This window comes from Megascapheus bottae, chromosome 5 (assembly GCF_031878675.1).
Source record: "Megascapheus bottae isolate mThoBot1 chromosome 5, mThoBot2.hap1, whole genome shotgun sequence".
In the NCBI taxonomy this organism is placed as follows: domain Eukaryota; kingdom Metazoa; phylum Chordata; class Mammalia; order Rodentia; family Geomyidae; genus Megascapheus; species Megascapheus bottae.
This window is the reverse complement of record NC_143513.1, coordinates 78,521,695-78,537,713: the sequence shown is the minus strand read 5'-3', so window position 1 is coordinate 78,537,713 and position 16,019 is coordinate 78,521,695. Positions and strand designations below refer to the sequence as shown.

The 16,019-nt window shown below is 35.5% G+C and overlaps 1 protein-coding gene across 1 annotated transcript in view; it reads left to right on the top strand.

The window, feature by feature from the left end:
* Tpk1 (thiamin pyrophosphokinase 1) overlaps positions 1-16,019 on the top strand; it is a 257,784-nt gene that overhangs the window by 36,552 nt on the left and 205,213 nt on the right. Inside the window, exon 3 of the mRNA XM_090333457.1 lies at positions 9,037-9,108. Within this exon, the coding sequence (XP_090189583.1) occupies positions 9,037-9,108 (72 nt within the window). The remainder of the gene's footprint in view (positions 1-9,036; positions 9,109-16,019) is intronic.

Here is a 16,019-nt window from a genome sequence, read left to right as displayed (position 1 = left end):
TGTTTTGGCTAATATTGATTTTTCTTTGAGTTCCAGTATTTTTTTAAAATAAGTGTGTATAAACCCTTGATAACTTGGCAGTATGTTTCTGTAATATTTTTTCTATTGTTGGTGGTATTTAATTTTAATATGTGTTCACATAGAGCACTGGTATGCAATTTTCATTTAAAAAAATCTCAGACCGTCACGTTTTTTAAAAAGCAACCTTTTTATGTTTATAAAAACATGCAAATAGTTTATTATTTATTGTTTCCCCTTTAGTCAAATGCCACTTGGTTCATCATTAGCTGTTTCATAATTTTTACATTATTAATTTTCTATAAATATTTCAGGAAATGACAAATTAAAAAGAAGAGATCATGGTGAAGTAATGAGTCTAAAAATGTTGTTTATGAAGATGTTATATCACTATTAACCAATACCTCTAGGCACTATTTCAGGGGTTCTCAACTTTCTTTATTCTTTTTTTACCAGTAGTGGAGCTTGCACTCAGGTCCTAGGTGCTATCCTTCTGCTTTATCTTTCAAGGTTTTTGCTCTATCACTTGAGCCATAGCTTCATTTTTGGCTTTTTAGTGACTAATATAATAGAGATCAGAATCTCTTCAACTTTTCTGGTTGGACTAGTTTAAAACTGTGATTCTCAAGTCTCAGCCTCCTGACTTGTTAAGATTTGAAGGTATGAGCCAGCAACACCCAGTGGTTCTCAACTTTTATTTTCCATTAGACTGTTACTTCCTTCCTTTCTTAACATCTACGTAGAGAAGCTAGAGATATGTCATCACTACATAATTTATTTCCTGCTCTGGATGGATGCAGGTGATTAAACAGCAAGAGAAAGAAAAAGAACAGTAGAGAAGGTTTTCCAAAAAATCTCCATGGAATGATCATACTCTGCCAACATACTGAGACAGGTGGAGCAGGATGGAAAGGAGAGTTGGTCATTAAATTTTATAATAGTAGGTCATCAGTGGCCTGGATAAGCATTGTTTGCAGGGTGTGAAGAAACACAGATTTTTATCTTCTCCCATACAAGGGGTGGGGGTGGGGGTACATTCCCTAGCTCTCTTCCTCCCTTCCTGCTTTCTGTCTTGTGTTTATTAGGTGTTTAGGGAGAAGTAGCCGATTTTTCCATTTACGTGTCTTGTCTAAATATTATCTTGCAGAATGTATATTTAATATGTCATGAAGTATATTTCTAAATTTAATATTTTGTGAAGGATACAGACTTTCAGACAAGTGAGTAAACTTACTTTACCTTTTACAGGTAAACTCCAAGTGTCCTTAGCTGCTCCAGAGGTGGATGGGGATGCCTGAAGGGCAGTGTGTGGTGACACTCACACCTCCTTATAGGAGAACTCATTCATAGGGCTACTCAGTGACAATGACCTGAAAGGACAAGAAGGCCCTCATGCTAATAGTAAATACCATTAAATTTTACTTTAAAATAAAAATATACAAACCTTTTGCTCCTTGGTTCCATGATTATATTTTGAGACTGTTGACTTATGAATTGAGATGTAAATATGGTCAACTGTTGTTTACAATGCAAGTAGCAATTCATTCTCAGAGATCTGACATGCAAAAAAAATTGGTTTTCTTGATAGTTGCTCTTCTCTTGACCTTCCTTTCTTACTTAAAAGAAGCTAGTAATGCAATTTTCCATATATAGGTACACTTGTCTTTGCTTTCTTGGGTGGTGAGGTGACTTTTTTTTTCTTTAGCTTTAGTCTTCAAATCTAAAGATATATTTGGGCTTCTTTCAAAAGGGTAAACCAATTTATTCAATGGAGGCATTTGCTAAATGAATGTCATGCAGTGTTTTTCATATTTTCCTTTTGTTTCCTTGCCCAGGCCTTAAAACAATTTTTTTAAATGTAGTTTTAGGATTTCAGAAAGTGTGAGAGGATTAGAGAGATCTTTCTTAGCCCACATGGACAATTTCCGCTTGTTAACATTCTGTATTGGTATAGTATATTTGTTATGACTAATAACTCAATATTGGTATAGTGCTATTAGTTTCTTCTTAGCTCTCTAGTTTGTTAGGGCTATTATGTGTTTGAGGAAGAAATACCACAGAGATAAGGTGTTCCCTCTCATCCTTCTTATCAAGTACCTGTTCCATCCTTGTTAAGAATGAGTTCAAATTCAAGGAGATACTTTATCCTACTACATGAATTAGGACTGTTATTTTTGACCTTCCTTCATGCTGAAGCTGAATTTATTAGTTATGTTCAATCTAAAAGTCCCTCCACCCTTTTCTATGCTGTGTGTGTGTGTGTGTGTGTGTGTTTCTAGTTTCTAGCAGTACTGTGGTTTGAACCTCCTGTTTAATGACTTGTGTTACACTTTTTAGAAAGAAGTTATCAAATGCAACCTACTTCTGTATACTCTTCCTTTAGGAAAGAACATTCATTTTTTCCATTTATTCTGTATTATAATTAATAGAAGGATTACATTATATTCACCAGACAGAAGGTGCATTACTTCATAAACATTGATTCCCTTTCTCATGTCTTGGTCCCCATTTCCCTCCCCTCACCCCCACCCCTCATCTTGTTTTCCCCCCTTCCCTATCCTATTTCAAATAACCAAATAAGAATATATACAATATATCAGATAACTAGGTAAAATACTGTAACAATATAAGATAACCAAGGGACAGCAAAAGAGATGAGAGGTAACATAGTACATTAAGGACAACAATCACTCATTATATGGCTTTTGTTTCTATATCCTGGAGGTCTTTTCTTTTAGAGTCATACTATATGGCCTTACTATATGGCCTTATGTATCTAGGTTTTGTTCTATTGTAAATCTCTGCTAGGAGAGCCCAAGGTTTCTACTGATTATGACAAATGAGGGAAACCATTGAGCCTATGTTCCTTTGAATCTGGCTTACTTTACTTAATATGATTTTAGGAAAGAGCATTCTTATGGCTAGATTTGTTTCTTCTCCCTGTTTATTAATGTGATATTTTGTTCTGTCAGTATATGCCCATGTATATTTATCTTTATCCTTTGTGTTGTGATCCAATACTTCTTTGTTTTGAGGCTCACATCGTTATAGTTTTGACTGTCAGAAATGCATTCAGTTACATCTCATAGCATGTCACTGAAAGTTTAAGCAGTTTAACCTTAACGCTTTCTTTGCTAGAGAATTCAAGACAGAAAGTACAGTCAAAGTAATCAGGGCCGGGAGTTTGGCCTAGTGGTTAAAGTGCTTGCCTAGCATGCATGAAGACCCGGGTTCGATTCCTTGGTACCACATACATAGAAAAAAGCTGGAAGTGGTGCTGAGGCTCAAGTGGTAGAGCTCTAACCTTGAGAAAGTCCAAGGACAGTGCTCAGGCCCTGAGCTCAAGCCCATGACTGGCAAAAAAAAAAAAAAAAAAGTAATCAGAATTTTATTCAAGAAAACATGAGATGCTTTGCAGAAAACATCAGGCTGGAACAAAGTTCTAGGGCACCAAACCCTTTGTTTGTTGGGGATTTTAAGGGTCAGGAATAAGTGTGGGCCTTCCTTTCTTTGGAGTGAATCCTGATGGACAAGTTGACAGTTGTAGCAAATGTGCATTGTGCATGCCTTGATTTGTTAGAATCTTGTTCTTAGACTCTAGAGATTGAGTTCCTGGGCACTGGTGGCCAAGAGGTCTCTGTAGGGTCTTATCTCACTTTCTGTGCATTTGCACTAAGAAGGGGGTTCTACTTGGATGTGCCTTCCTGATTATCAGGACATACTTCACCCAGTCTGTTATATGGAACTGTATCAGCATCTTGATCAGCACATTGATGAAACTTTGGGAGAGATCATCTTGTGGTGATATGGAACATCTAGAGGCTTGGAGTGTCCATGGGCCTTAGAAAGTCTGCCTGCTGGGAACTCCTTCCCTTGGCTGTTGTGGTGACATATTCCTGTCACTATGAGAAATACTCCCAAGTGGTACAACCAGGTACTCCAGACTCCTTTATTTTCTTCCTACTGACACCGTTTAGTAACATCTAAACTGCGGATTCTAATTAGTCTTACTTCTTCAAAGAGCCTTTCCTGGGTTTTCCAGGACTGTTTATTTTATTTTTTTAAAATTTTCATGTCATAAACTTGGACCTTTGTAAGTAATTAGAGATAGATTCAATTTGAACCATAGAGATTTTAGGCCACACATTATCAGGGATTTTTTTCTTATTGCCTATAATTAAAGCCACTTTGAGAAAGCAGTTCAAGGACTTCTGAATCAACATTTGAAGAATTAAGATTAATCTGTATTTTTTCCTTGTTCTTTAAAATGCAATGCATTGGTATTTTTATATAAAATGAAAAAGGTCCCATGGATATTAACCCTGACATCCTGTCAGTTTGCCTGCATTTGTCTTTGAGATTGCCTAAGTACGCCTGATTTATAAAACTATATTCTTTATTTCATAGCCTTTCCTTTTTTTTCTCTCTATATAATCACTGGAACTTAGATTTTAGAACATAATTAAAATTAGGCTGAGGGTTTGTATGTCATAGATACATATTAATCTATGTAATAAAACATTATGTCTATAGAGTCATACATTTTTATGTCTATGTAGCTGTGTTTATATTTCCAATATCATGTCCATAGCATTGGGTACACAGATATTGAGTCCTCGCTCTTGTACTGTTTGGATCTAATAGCCACATATTAAGGATACTATGTGCCTTTTGTTCCTTAGGTCTTGACTTGTCTCACTCAACATGATTCGTTCTAGATTCATCCACTTCTCTGCGAATACCATTATTTTATATTGTCTGTTGGCTATGTAGAATTCCATTGTGTGTGTGTGTGTATATATATATATATATATATATATATATATATATATATATCTCACATTTTCTGTATCCATTCATCTGCAGTAGGGCATCTGGATTGTTTCCATCGCCTGGCTATTGTGAATAGTGCCGAGATGAACATAGCTGGCAGGTGTCCTTATAATATCTTGGGTTATGATGTTCAGGATAGATGCCCAGGAGTGGTATGGTGGGATTATAGGGAAGGTCTATTTTCAGTTCTTTAAGAAACCTCCACACTGTCATAGCCTTTTCTTTTTTTTCTTTCATATATTTTTTTATTGTAATTAATAGAAGGGTTACATTGTATTTGCCAAATAGATGGTGCATTACTTCACATACATTGATATCCTTTCTTGCGTCTTGGTCCCCATTTCCCTCCCCCCACCTCAGCCCCTCATCTTGTTTTCTTTCCTTACCTGACTTCAAATAACCAAATACGCATATATACAATATATCAGATAACCAGAGAAATACTGTAACAATATGAGATAACCAACTGACCAGGAGCAGCATCACTGTGACAACTTGAGAAATCCTTGAATTAAGACAAATTAATTTTCTTGCTTCTGTAGTTAATGACTCTTCTAACTAACTGAATATTTAATGCTAGACTGGTCCCTTAGCCAGTCAGCATCTGGTAGAATGCACTGAGTTGCTCCCATACCCATACTGTTTAGTAACTGTATTGGTTCTGGATGCCTCTAATCTGTTTAAGATTAGTAACTGTGAGGGCTGTGAGTATAAAATAAATGATACACTGATTTCATCTAGTGATAATTCCAGAGGGAACTAAATTAGAAAAGGAAAGACTATCAGATACTATTGGAAGCCTGGACTAGATGAGAGCTGAAAAGATAGCCTATGAGATACTACTCCGTAAATAACTTTCTGTATTTAGCAACAGCCCCAACAACATGTATTATGTGTAGATGTAGCTAAAGTAAATTCCAAATTATTAGTAAGTCACTAATGAATCATAACCAGTGCATTTTTAGTTCCACTTACTGCCGTTGAAAACTGAAATGCTTTCTTAATTATTACCTTAAACTATTGGTTTAGCAAAATCTTGATGTGGATAATATTGTTTATCTTTACTATCAGTTTGTTCTCTGAATCACAAAAATTCTTAAAGTAATAAAAATAGTAACAGGAAAGAGTTTCATTCATTCATTTAAACTTCTATATGATATTGTTGAATACCTTCTTTGACAGTGCAAACTTTATCAAAGAGAAAAGAAGACCATTGTATTATCCCAGTCACTGGCTTTTGCCATTAGCATCTTACTGAACAGTTGTCATGAGCCAGGTTCTGAATCCCTTAGACTCAAGCCCCAGCCAGGCTGAACAAACAAATCAGTTGATGTTTTCATTCTTGAGGAGGTAAAAGTTTCCTCCATTTTACAGCATTCCCTACAAGTAACATATAAAGGTTCTGTTTGTCTTCTCTATCAAAGTACATTATGTACTACTATAGAAATTTCATAGTAAATACATGCTAATAAGTTTTAGACCTCATAGGATGTCAGCCACTATAATTTACTTAATTTAAAGCAGTTGTTTTTTGAATTTTGATATTCCACTCTTACGTGGTCTCCCTTGTTAGTTTTTACTTCTTATAGATATAAATATGGCTGAGTGCTGGTGGATCCCACCTGTGATCCTAGCTCTTCAGGAGATTGAGACCTGAGAGTCACAATTTTAACCAGTCTAGGTAGAAAAGTCTCTAAAATTCATATCTCCAATTCAAGCTCCAGGATGGGCACTTGTGCGTATACACACACACACACACACACACACACACTCTTCACACGCCTTAGTTTGGATTCCTTTGTAATTAGTAATGTATACTTATCATGAGGATTCCTCTTCTGTTTATTGCTACAAGGAGCAGAGTCTGGGCTTTTTCTGTGATTAGTTGGAGATCAGAGTATTTAAACCACTATCCTCAGATCCCAGCCTCATAAATAGCTAGGTTTATAGATGGGAGGCCCCAGTGCTGCCTTGTAGCTATTTTCCCTTTCTCTCCTTTTTCTTACCCCCTATTTAAAAATGTAGGAATGTTTCTGAATTTTTACATCTTAAGAATAGGTATCTGCATCTCTCCCTTAATCTGCTGCTTACTGACTCTTTGGTTTCCAGTGTATTGAGTATAGTTCTGTGTATTTTCATATTTTTCTTTAACATTTCTACCTCAATTTTGTGTTTCTCTTCACTGTTCAGTCTTTTGGGCTTTTCTACAGCACTCTGTTGTTGACAGAACATTCTTAGAATTCTTTTCCTTCCCTGATACCTCTGACTTTCCCTTGTCCTTGTGGTGGCCTTCTCCTTTGAAATGGTGCACAAGCTCTTTGATTTAATTGTCATTCTTTGTTCTATGCTCCTTTGGTCTTACAGCATCTCCTAGTTAGTCTCCTCTTTTACCTTCAGCAACTGTATCTACAAGGGAGCTTCCCAATGGAGTTTGCTGAGCATTGTGGCACCACGGTTGCAGAGTTCCTGGGCATGTTGACTTCACTTCTGTGGTCACCTTAAAGGCTTTGTTTAAAATTTGCTATGTTTGTGTCCTTTTACTTACCCTAATGGCTAAATGACCGCAGCTCTCTGTGAGCTATTTTCATTGTCTGTTATGTCCTTTCCTTTAATTCATTTCGTTTCATTTTCTCTGTAAGAAGTTGAAAAGTCTACATCTCAGAAAAAATTTTTAATGTGGTATCAGTCTTTGGTAACATCCTGCCCTTTGAACCCCTGCCTCCCATTGATCATATTCTTGTTTTCCTGAATTTTATTATAAATGTCTTATCTCAAATGTAGCCTATAATCTCATTGCTCTCTGTACTTCCATTACCTAGACACTATTGACACTGAATAATGTTTGTTCTGGATGGTGGCATATCCTTTGCATTTCTTTATCTTGTTCCATGTCTTATAGTGAGATTGCTTTATAAACAACTAATTGTCCTTATCAACAAACAGGTATTTATTTTCCATGAAAGAAATGAAGAATACTTAAACTGAGCTTAATGACAGATTTTTATCAGCTGGATTATAACTTGTACTATTTAAAGCTCATTATAAAAGAAGTGGAATGACTGTGAAGAGCGTAGAAAATATCTACACACACATATATATATATTTAGATATATGTTAGCCATTTGTATTCTTTTTTATATACTTGTATTCTCTTTTAACTTGCCTTTATGCTTCTGTATACTTGCTTGCTAAAACCTTGAGAAATGTATTGTTCTCATGGCTAATTTACAACCACCCATCCACCCTGGGGCCCCAGACACTCCCAGATATAGAGACCCTCCACCTAAGCCTGGAACTAGAGATAGTGGGTACAGGGACAAACACTCTGGGATATGGAGCATGAGTTAATGACCCTCCTGGTAGGGAGAACGTGACAAACTACCACAGAGACCCCTAGGACTCCGTCCAATCAATTCAAAGCACGATAGCCCCCTAGACTACCAATGTTTAGCCTCGGCCCCTTCCCCCTACCAAAGATCGTATAAAAGGTACTGTAATTTTGTGCTCGTGGCCTCTGGTCTGCACTCTACTATCAGTGCGCAGAGACCCGTGCTCAAGCTCCTCAATAAATGACTCATTGCAGTTTGCATTGATCTTTGGCCTCTGGCGATCCTTCGGGGGGGGGGGGGGGGCGGGAGGGAAGCTTCAAGTTTCTGGGCAATACATTTGGAAAGCAATTTTTCTCATTAATTTTTAGTTTTCAGAGAATTGTTTAAGAAGGTAGAATAAAAAAAAAAAACAGCACAAAAAGAAAGTCGTAGGAGGCTTTCCAGGGTTTCGCCCCGAGTGCTCAAGGTTGGCTAGAGAAAGGTAGAAATAAAGAATGAGAAAGATAACAAATTGGAGAGTAATTGTGAAAATATATATCTTTACATCAACACCAATATCACTTGGTAAATGATGTTAAGTTGGAGTAGTACAAGCCAGATGTAAAAGTTGGTATGAATATAAGTAGCTGAACATTTATGTCAAGTGCTCTTTACCTGCTATGATTAATTATTTTTATAATAAATATCTCAGAAACAGAATAAAAATACTCAGCAAAGGAAGTATTGTTAGAATATGTGTTTAAACTGAAAATTTAGAACGTAACTGCTTGAATGAAATTCTGTGTTTATTGAGAATCTGGACTACAAGATTATAAACCCAAACCCAAATTTAATTTAATTTATTTTTTTGCTGTAGGAAATTTGAAATACTGCCTTGTGATTCTTAATCAACCTCTGGACAAATGTTTTCGTCACCTTTGGAAAAAAGGTAAACTTAATAACAATTATATTTCTTTGCTATTTTTATAGTTTAGGAGTGAATAAAATGACTGTTAAATACCCTGGGAACTGATTGAAATCACAAAAAGTGGAATCAAATTAGATGGTACAATTATTGAGTTATCAGAATAATTCATTATGGTTCCTCTGTTAATCTATGTCTATATGTGATTTCCAAGGGTTAAATACTGTATTTCAGAACTACTACGTGTTTTTTTTGGGGGGGGAACTCAGGATAATGTGTAGAAGGGATACAGTTACATTCATTAGGTAATAGGTGCATTACATCTCACACATTAATACCCCTTCTCATGTTTTACTACATGGGTATTGAATTGCCGACAAGAATTTGTTCTGGTATAAATATTTCAGCGCTAGTATCAGTAAAAAGTATCTACATGAGCAATTGTCTTACCTTTCAATAGTAACATATATGTAAAATGATCAGACACAAAATTTAAAAAACAAGAAAGATATTTCCTTGTTGTGTCCTTTCCTTGCTATGTTTCTACTGAAAATATGATTAAAATCAGATGGTTTCCTGGAATTAACACTTCTGGGATGTTTCATGTAAGAAACAGCATATTAGGAAGCAGACCATATTAAATATTTAAACTATACTTTGACTTATTTTATAGGATTAATTTCTAGGCTAGAAAGTATTACCTACTCTTTTTGAGCGAACTAACTGGTTTACACTTGTAATCCTAGCTAATCAGGGGCCAAGATCTAGAATATCACATTTCAAGCAGAAAAATCCACAAGACTCTGTCTCCAAAATAATGAGTGGAAAGAGGTATAATGGGTAAATATAGTTATACTACCCAAGATACATATGTGAAAATGGAACTGAGAAATTTGAGGAAATAGTTGGGATTGGATCAATTCTATTTAATCTAGGGATTATAAAATACAATATAGATAAAAAAATAGAGATAGATCAAGGGAAGCATATCTAGTATCTAACTTTGCTGTAAATGTCAGAGGTCATTGGAATTTGGGAATGGATATAGCTTTCAAAATTCTGTGTGTATTTGTTAGGCCTTTCAGTTTGGTGAATGATTTTTTTTTTTTTAACCAGCAGAATATGATAAGGGAAAATCATAGATGGTCCATCCTTGAAGTGCTCTGCTTGTTTCTGCCTTCAAGGTCATCATGTTGCTTCAGAGTTTAGTAGCAGTAGCCTGGGAATTACATAAAATTAAAGATAGATATCTGTAACAAGGTTTATATAGATCATCCATGTATCATGTTTCTATGAGTCTGACCTCTTGAAACAGGACACTGTGAGCTCACAACCTTTTCTGGTCTTTTCCATATATTCCCCAGAACAGTGTTCAGCACACTCACTAGAATGTAAACAGATGACCAGATTCTCTGACATAAGGTATTTATCAAAAGTGACGCAATTTTTCCTGGAATACAGAATTATTTTCCTCAGTCTGTCTTCATTCTTTGTGAGCATTTTTTAAAATCTTGATAGCCATCCTTAGGACCATACCAGGTTATAGGAAGCATACTCTGATTCATTTGTAAAAAAATGGCTGATGTGCCAGGCACTGTTGGCTTAGGTCCAATCCTAGCTACTTAAGAGGCTGAGATCTGAGGATCATAGTTCAATGCCAGCTGCTACAAAAAAATTTCTGAGATTGTCTTCAATTAACAACCAAAACGCCAGAAGTGGAGCTGTGGCTCAAGTAGGGAAGTGCAAGGTTTAAAGAAAAAGGCCGAAGGACAATGCATAATCCCTGAGTTTAGGCCCAGAATCCACCCTCTCCAGCTACTACCACCACCTCTAGGAGAAAGAAGCTTGCTTGTAAGTTTAGTGTGTATTCTTTACCTAGTTTGAATTTTCTAGTGATGTTTAGAACATCACTAGACTGAATGGGGTAACATGTGGTGTTATAGTAGGAGACACTTGTTAAAGCTAGCAGGAGAGTAGCTGAGAGGCAAGATTCTATTTTTGAACATAGTCAATAGAACTTCACAATGGGAACTCTTTGGTGGAGCAAGAGGTCAAACAGTGACACTTTGCTGTCTAAATGATTTTCATGAATATAGCTTTTATGCCTCTAACTCTGTGAATAGATAGAATATTGGATACATTTTTCATTTTAATACATCTAGACAAAGAGCTGGCACATCACCTCAGCTGGGAAAGTGCCAGGCTACAGGATAGCCAGGCTGATGTTTAAGGCATCTGTTGGAATAATGATTAGCCTAGTTATTAGCTTAACAGTTCTGTAACATAGTAGTTAGGTTTATCAGTTTTATTGAGTCACTGAGTTAACACAATTGTGTCCTTTTCTGTCTTTAGTGCTTCACACAACTTATACTTTGAGCACATTTAAAGGAACCATAGCTTTGATGAGCAATTTGCATACTTGGTTCAAGTCCACTGAGCAAAATCATTATGTAGTTTCTGTAAATAAGGCTAGTGGAAAAGATTTGTTTCAGTCACACAGAAATATCAATGTGGTGAGGGAGTTCTAGTCTACAAACAGATTATTTAACTGGTATGATCTTTCATATATTAAAAGCAAATAATAAAGTACTTATTGTCTGATACAAGATTGGAGACATATTTTACCATTCTCTTCTCCAAGATGAGGGCCTATTTCTCAAGAATTTGGTATTTAACCATTTTGGATATCATGATATAAATATTATGAGATTTAAGAAGTCTAATGTTACCTTTCTCCCATGTCTTACATGAGATGACATTTCTTTATCTTTCTTATCACATTCACTTAGTATCCCTTCTTTTAAATTTTCTTGTTTCTTGCCAATAACCATCATCATGGCATTTATTTTCAATAATTACTCCATTAGAATTATCTCTTCCATATTAACTTATTCATTCAGGATTATTTAAGTGTCATTTATGAAAGCTGTATAAAAGACTTTTATTACTTACATTTTAGAGAGGAGTAGATCTGACACACTGAAATTTTTAATAATAGCTAATATTTATAATAATATTTAATATTTGTGTTCATATCTGCAGTAAATGGGCAAATAAAGTTTTAAAATCAATGCAGTTATATCAAAACTGTGTGCATGAGTAGAGTGTGCCACATATATGCTTACTGACTTCAACAGCTGTGTTTATGTTTAGTTTTATATGTTTTTTGTTGTTGTTTTTTGGTGGGGTGTTGGGGGATAGAGGACTTGAATTCAGGGCCTAGGCTGTCCTTGAGCTTCTTTGTTCAAGGCTAGCAGTCTATCACTTGAGGTCTTCTTCTGGCTTTTATTTATTCATTTATTTCTCTTTTTGGTAGTTAATTGGAGATAAGAGTCTCATGGGCTTTCATACACAGGCTGATTTTGAAATGTGATCCTCAGATCTCCACCTCCTGAGTAGCAAGGGGTTACAGGATTGAGGAGAGACTTTTCTTTTGGAAGAAGAAAATTGTAGGTATTTGTGCCTCTGTGTGTCTAGTGGCTCTGTTGTAAATTTTTAGTTCTACTGTTATGCAAAAGCAGCCATAGGAAACATACTAAATAACTGGCACTAAATAACTGTTACAAAAATAATAAAATAAGAGCAGCACTGAACCAACTATAGTACATAGCTTGTTGACCTTTTGCAATGTATTTCTACTACTCAAAGTACTTTTACCTTAGCTGTGGATCTCTTAGAAAACTGTTCTATCTCCAATATCACAAGATCATAACTCTTCATCTAGCTATTACATTTTTGGCTCCCTTCTGTTATTTGATACCTACACTATTGCTGCTTTCTTCTATGGGTTCATGCAGATAGCCTATGTTGATTTTCATAGTACATTGGTTGCTACCAACTTTTTAAAAATATAGTTTTATTATTATTAAGGTATAATATGGAAGGGTTTTGTAAGTAAGGTAATGAGTGCAATTCTTTTTGGATAATGTCATCCTTTCCTTCCTTTCTCTAGCTTCCTCTTCTCATCCTTGCCTACAAGTTGTACTATTCATATTCCACAGTGTATATTGAATACATTTTTTGCATTGGTTCATCCTTCCTCTTTTCATTTCTACTCCCCCCTTTGCCTCTCCTAAAGACACACACACAAACACCACTAATACCACTAACAACAATAACAACAACAATAACATGTTTGCATTTCCTGGACTTCAGTTCCTTAAACAGTATTTTAAATGTTCAGAGTAGTTATGCCTTTGAGCTCCTTTCCTAAGAATATCCTCCATTAGTGTGACTGTGTGAATGCCAGTGCTGTTTAAATTATCATGTCCAGTTGTGTTTTAGGTGTAGCTTCCACATGAGAGAAAATATGTATCATTATTATTTTTCTTGCTACCTACTTATAATTCTTGTGATGCTATTTTTTTATGAAAATTTCCTTCATCTTCCCTATCTTTTCTAGTGGCTCAGTTACGTCTTTACTTTGTTTCTCTTCTTTCATTCACATATAGGGTTACCAACTGCTAGTGTTCCTGGTGTTAGGCAAACAGAGTATTTGAGGTTTGGTCTTCATTGTCAATCAGATCTTCTCTGATGTGTGTTTTCACTGAATATTTTCCTTGGCACCTGTGATTGCAGTAAGCATTTATTGTCTATTTGAGAGAACAAAATGTTTTATTACTTTGCAGACATATATATATATATGTATGCATGTATGTATACTGGCTTTAAAGCTTTTAAAATATTAAAGGCTCTACAGCCAGGTACATATTTGTAAAGTAATATATCAGTGTAAAAGCTACTGTTCCCACATCTTACACACGTTACTTTCTCCAGGTCATTAACAGATAGTTTCACCTGTGATCTGGTTTCCATAACTCTGTAGACACATGGTACACAATGAGACTGACCCATTCGTAAGGCATTGTCATTGTTATACTGAAAAGGGGTGTCATCCAGAGAACCTGGCACACATCAAAACATGCATTGCCATACTTTTATTTTACAGTCTGCTTTGTTGTGGTCTTTTTTTTCTTTTCCTTCTCTTCTTCCTTTTCTTCTCTCTTTTATGTTCTTACATGTCTCTTTTCTGTTACTTTATCCTCTGACTGTAAGTAATCACATATGCTCCCATTCATATTTGAAGATATACTGTCATTTCTTGCTGGCTCTTAATTGATCAACATAATTTTGTATGGGAAATTATTATAAAGCTTCTTATAATTATTAAGTATTTATTTTAATTTGTTTCTGTATTGATCATGTATAACTAATTTTCAATATAATTAATAATTTTAATTTCATAGTACTCTGGCTATTTCTGATTTCTTTTTTAAGCTGAAATGAATAATGGCAAAACCAGATTGAGAGATCTGTTTTGAAAATATGTATATATATTTACATACAGTTTAGAAAATATATGAACATGTTTATTTTTTGCTAGTCCTGGGCTTGAACTCAGTGTCTGAGTACTGTCCTTGGACTTTCTCAAGGCTAGAGATCTACCACTTGAGCCTCAGCACCACTTCCGGCTTTTTTCTACGTATGTGTTACCGAGGAATCAAAGCTGGGTCTTTGTGCAAGCTAGGCAAGCACTCTACCACTAGGCCAAACTCCCGGCCGTATATTTTTTAATTATCTTTAAGGACTTGTGTGTTCATATAAAAGTGTATCTATGTAATATATATTATTTGTATATATGTGACATCTTAGTTGCAACTATTAATGTGTTTTCCTGATTATAGCTTGGAGCTCCATGTTTTAACGGATTAATGAGTCATGAAATCAGTTTAATAGATGCCAGTATTTATTAAAAAATGAAATCGCAGATCAGAAGTTCTGTGTCAATTAGAATGAATATGTTTCTTGAAACATAAACATGTATGCATACATATTTTCATGTGTAGTGGGGTATGTATTTGGTCCTATAGGACATGAGTAATTGTGTGAAAAATGACCTTGTTCATACTTCTGTGTTGACTGTCCATCATTGTGCTGAAACATTCTGTTTGCAAGGTGGAATGTGGTATCACTGAGGTCCTGTTGGTTAATTATTACAACATGATTATTTTCCATTGAGGCACCAAAATAACTGAAGCCAGGGCTCTCCACTCCTGAATTTCAGTTGTTGGTGGCCACTTCCTGCACAGCCCCTCCTTTCACCCAGAGGATGAGAAACTTTCTTAAAAGCTAAGTGGCCCATAGAAATACCACTAGTTTATAGGATTCTGGGTGGACTCCTCATCTACATATGTGCTTGAGCCCTTGTGGAAATTCTTCCCAGAAATGGCTTTTAACCTCACACTAAATATTTTTTTTATCTAGCAGAGTATACATTCCAAAGCTTATTTGTTAAGGAACATTGCAAGGAATCTAAATATCTTTTCTATTAAGTGTTATGTCAGAACAAATATAAACCAAACATTTGAAAGCCATAAAAACAATAACTGAATGGGAATATTTGTAACCTTTTATTTTAGAGTAAGTGAAGTGAAAACGTCTCAAATGAAGTAGCTAGCTACTAGCCATCATTTCCCACTGTCACATATGTGTGCATCGAATCCTGTTTATGGAAATTTATAATCTTATGTCTATGTGTTTTGCTTAATAGCGACAGTAGCTTAGGACTTTAAAGGAATTTATGCTAAAATCTGAAGAACATGTCTGAGGTGTATTTATAAATCTCTTGCTTCTTATTTTTGCTGTGGTTTATACAAGCAATTTTTTTTACTTGATATGCTCAAAAGAGAGTCATTTTTCAGGTACCAAGTTTCACAGTATTACGTTTTTTCATGTCTATAGTTATTTCTTTATTCTGTGATTTTGGAGCATGTACTGTGTCAAGCAGTGTGGGGACAACACAGTGAGGCCTTGTTCTTATGAGATTGCAGTCCAGTGGGAGACTGACTCACTTCTACTGTAACACATCATATTATCCTCAAGCATGCTGGTGGTAAGGCCTCTTTTTACTCTGCTACTCTGTCTTTTCTGCAGAG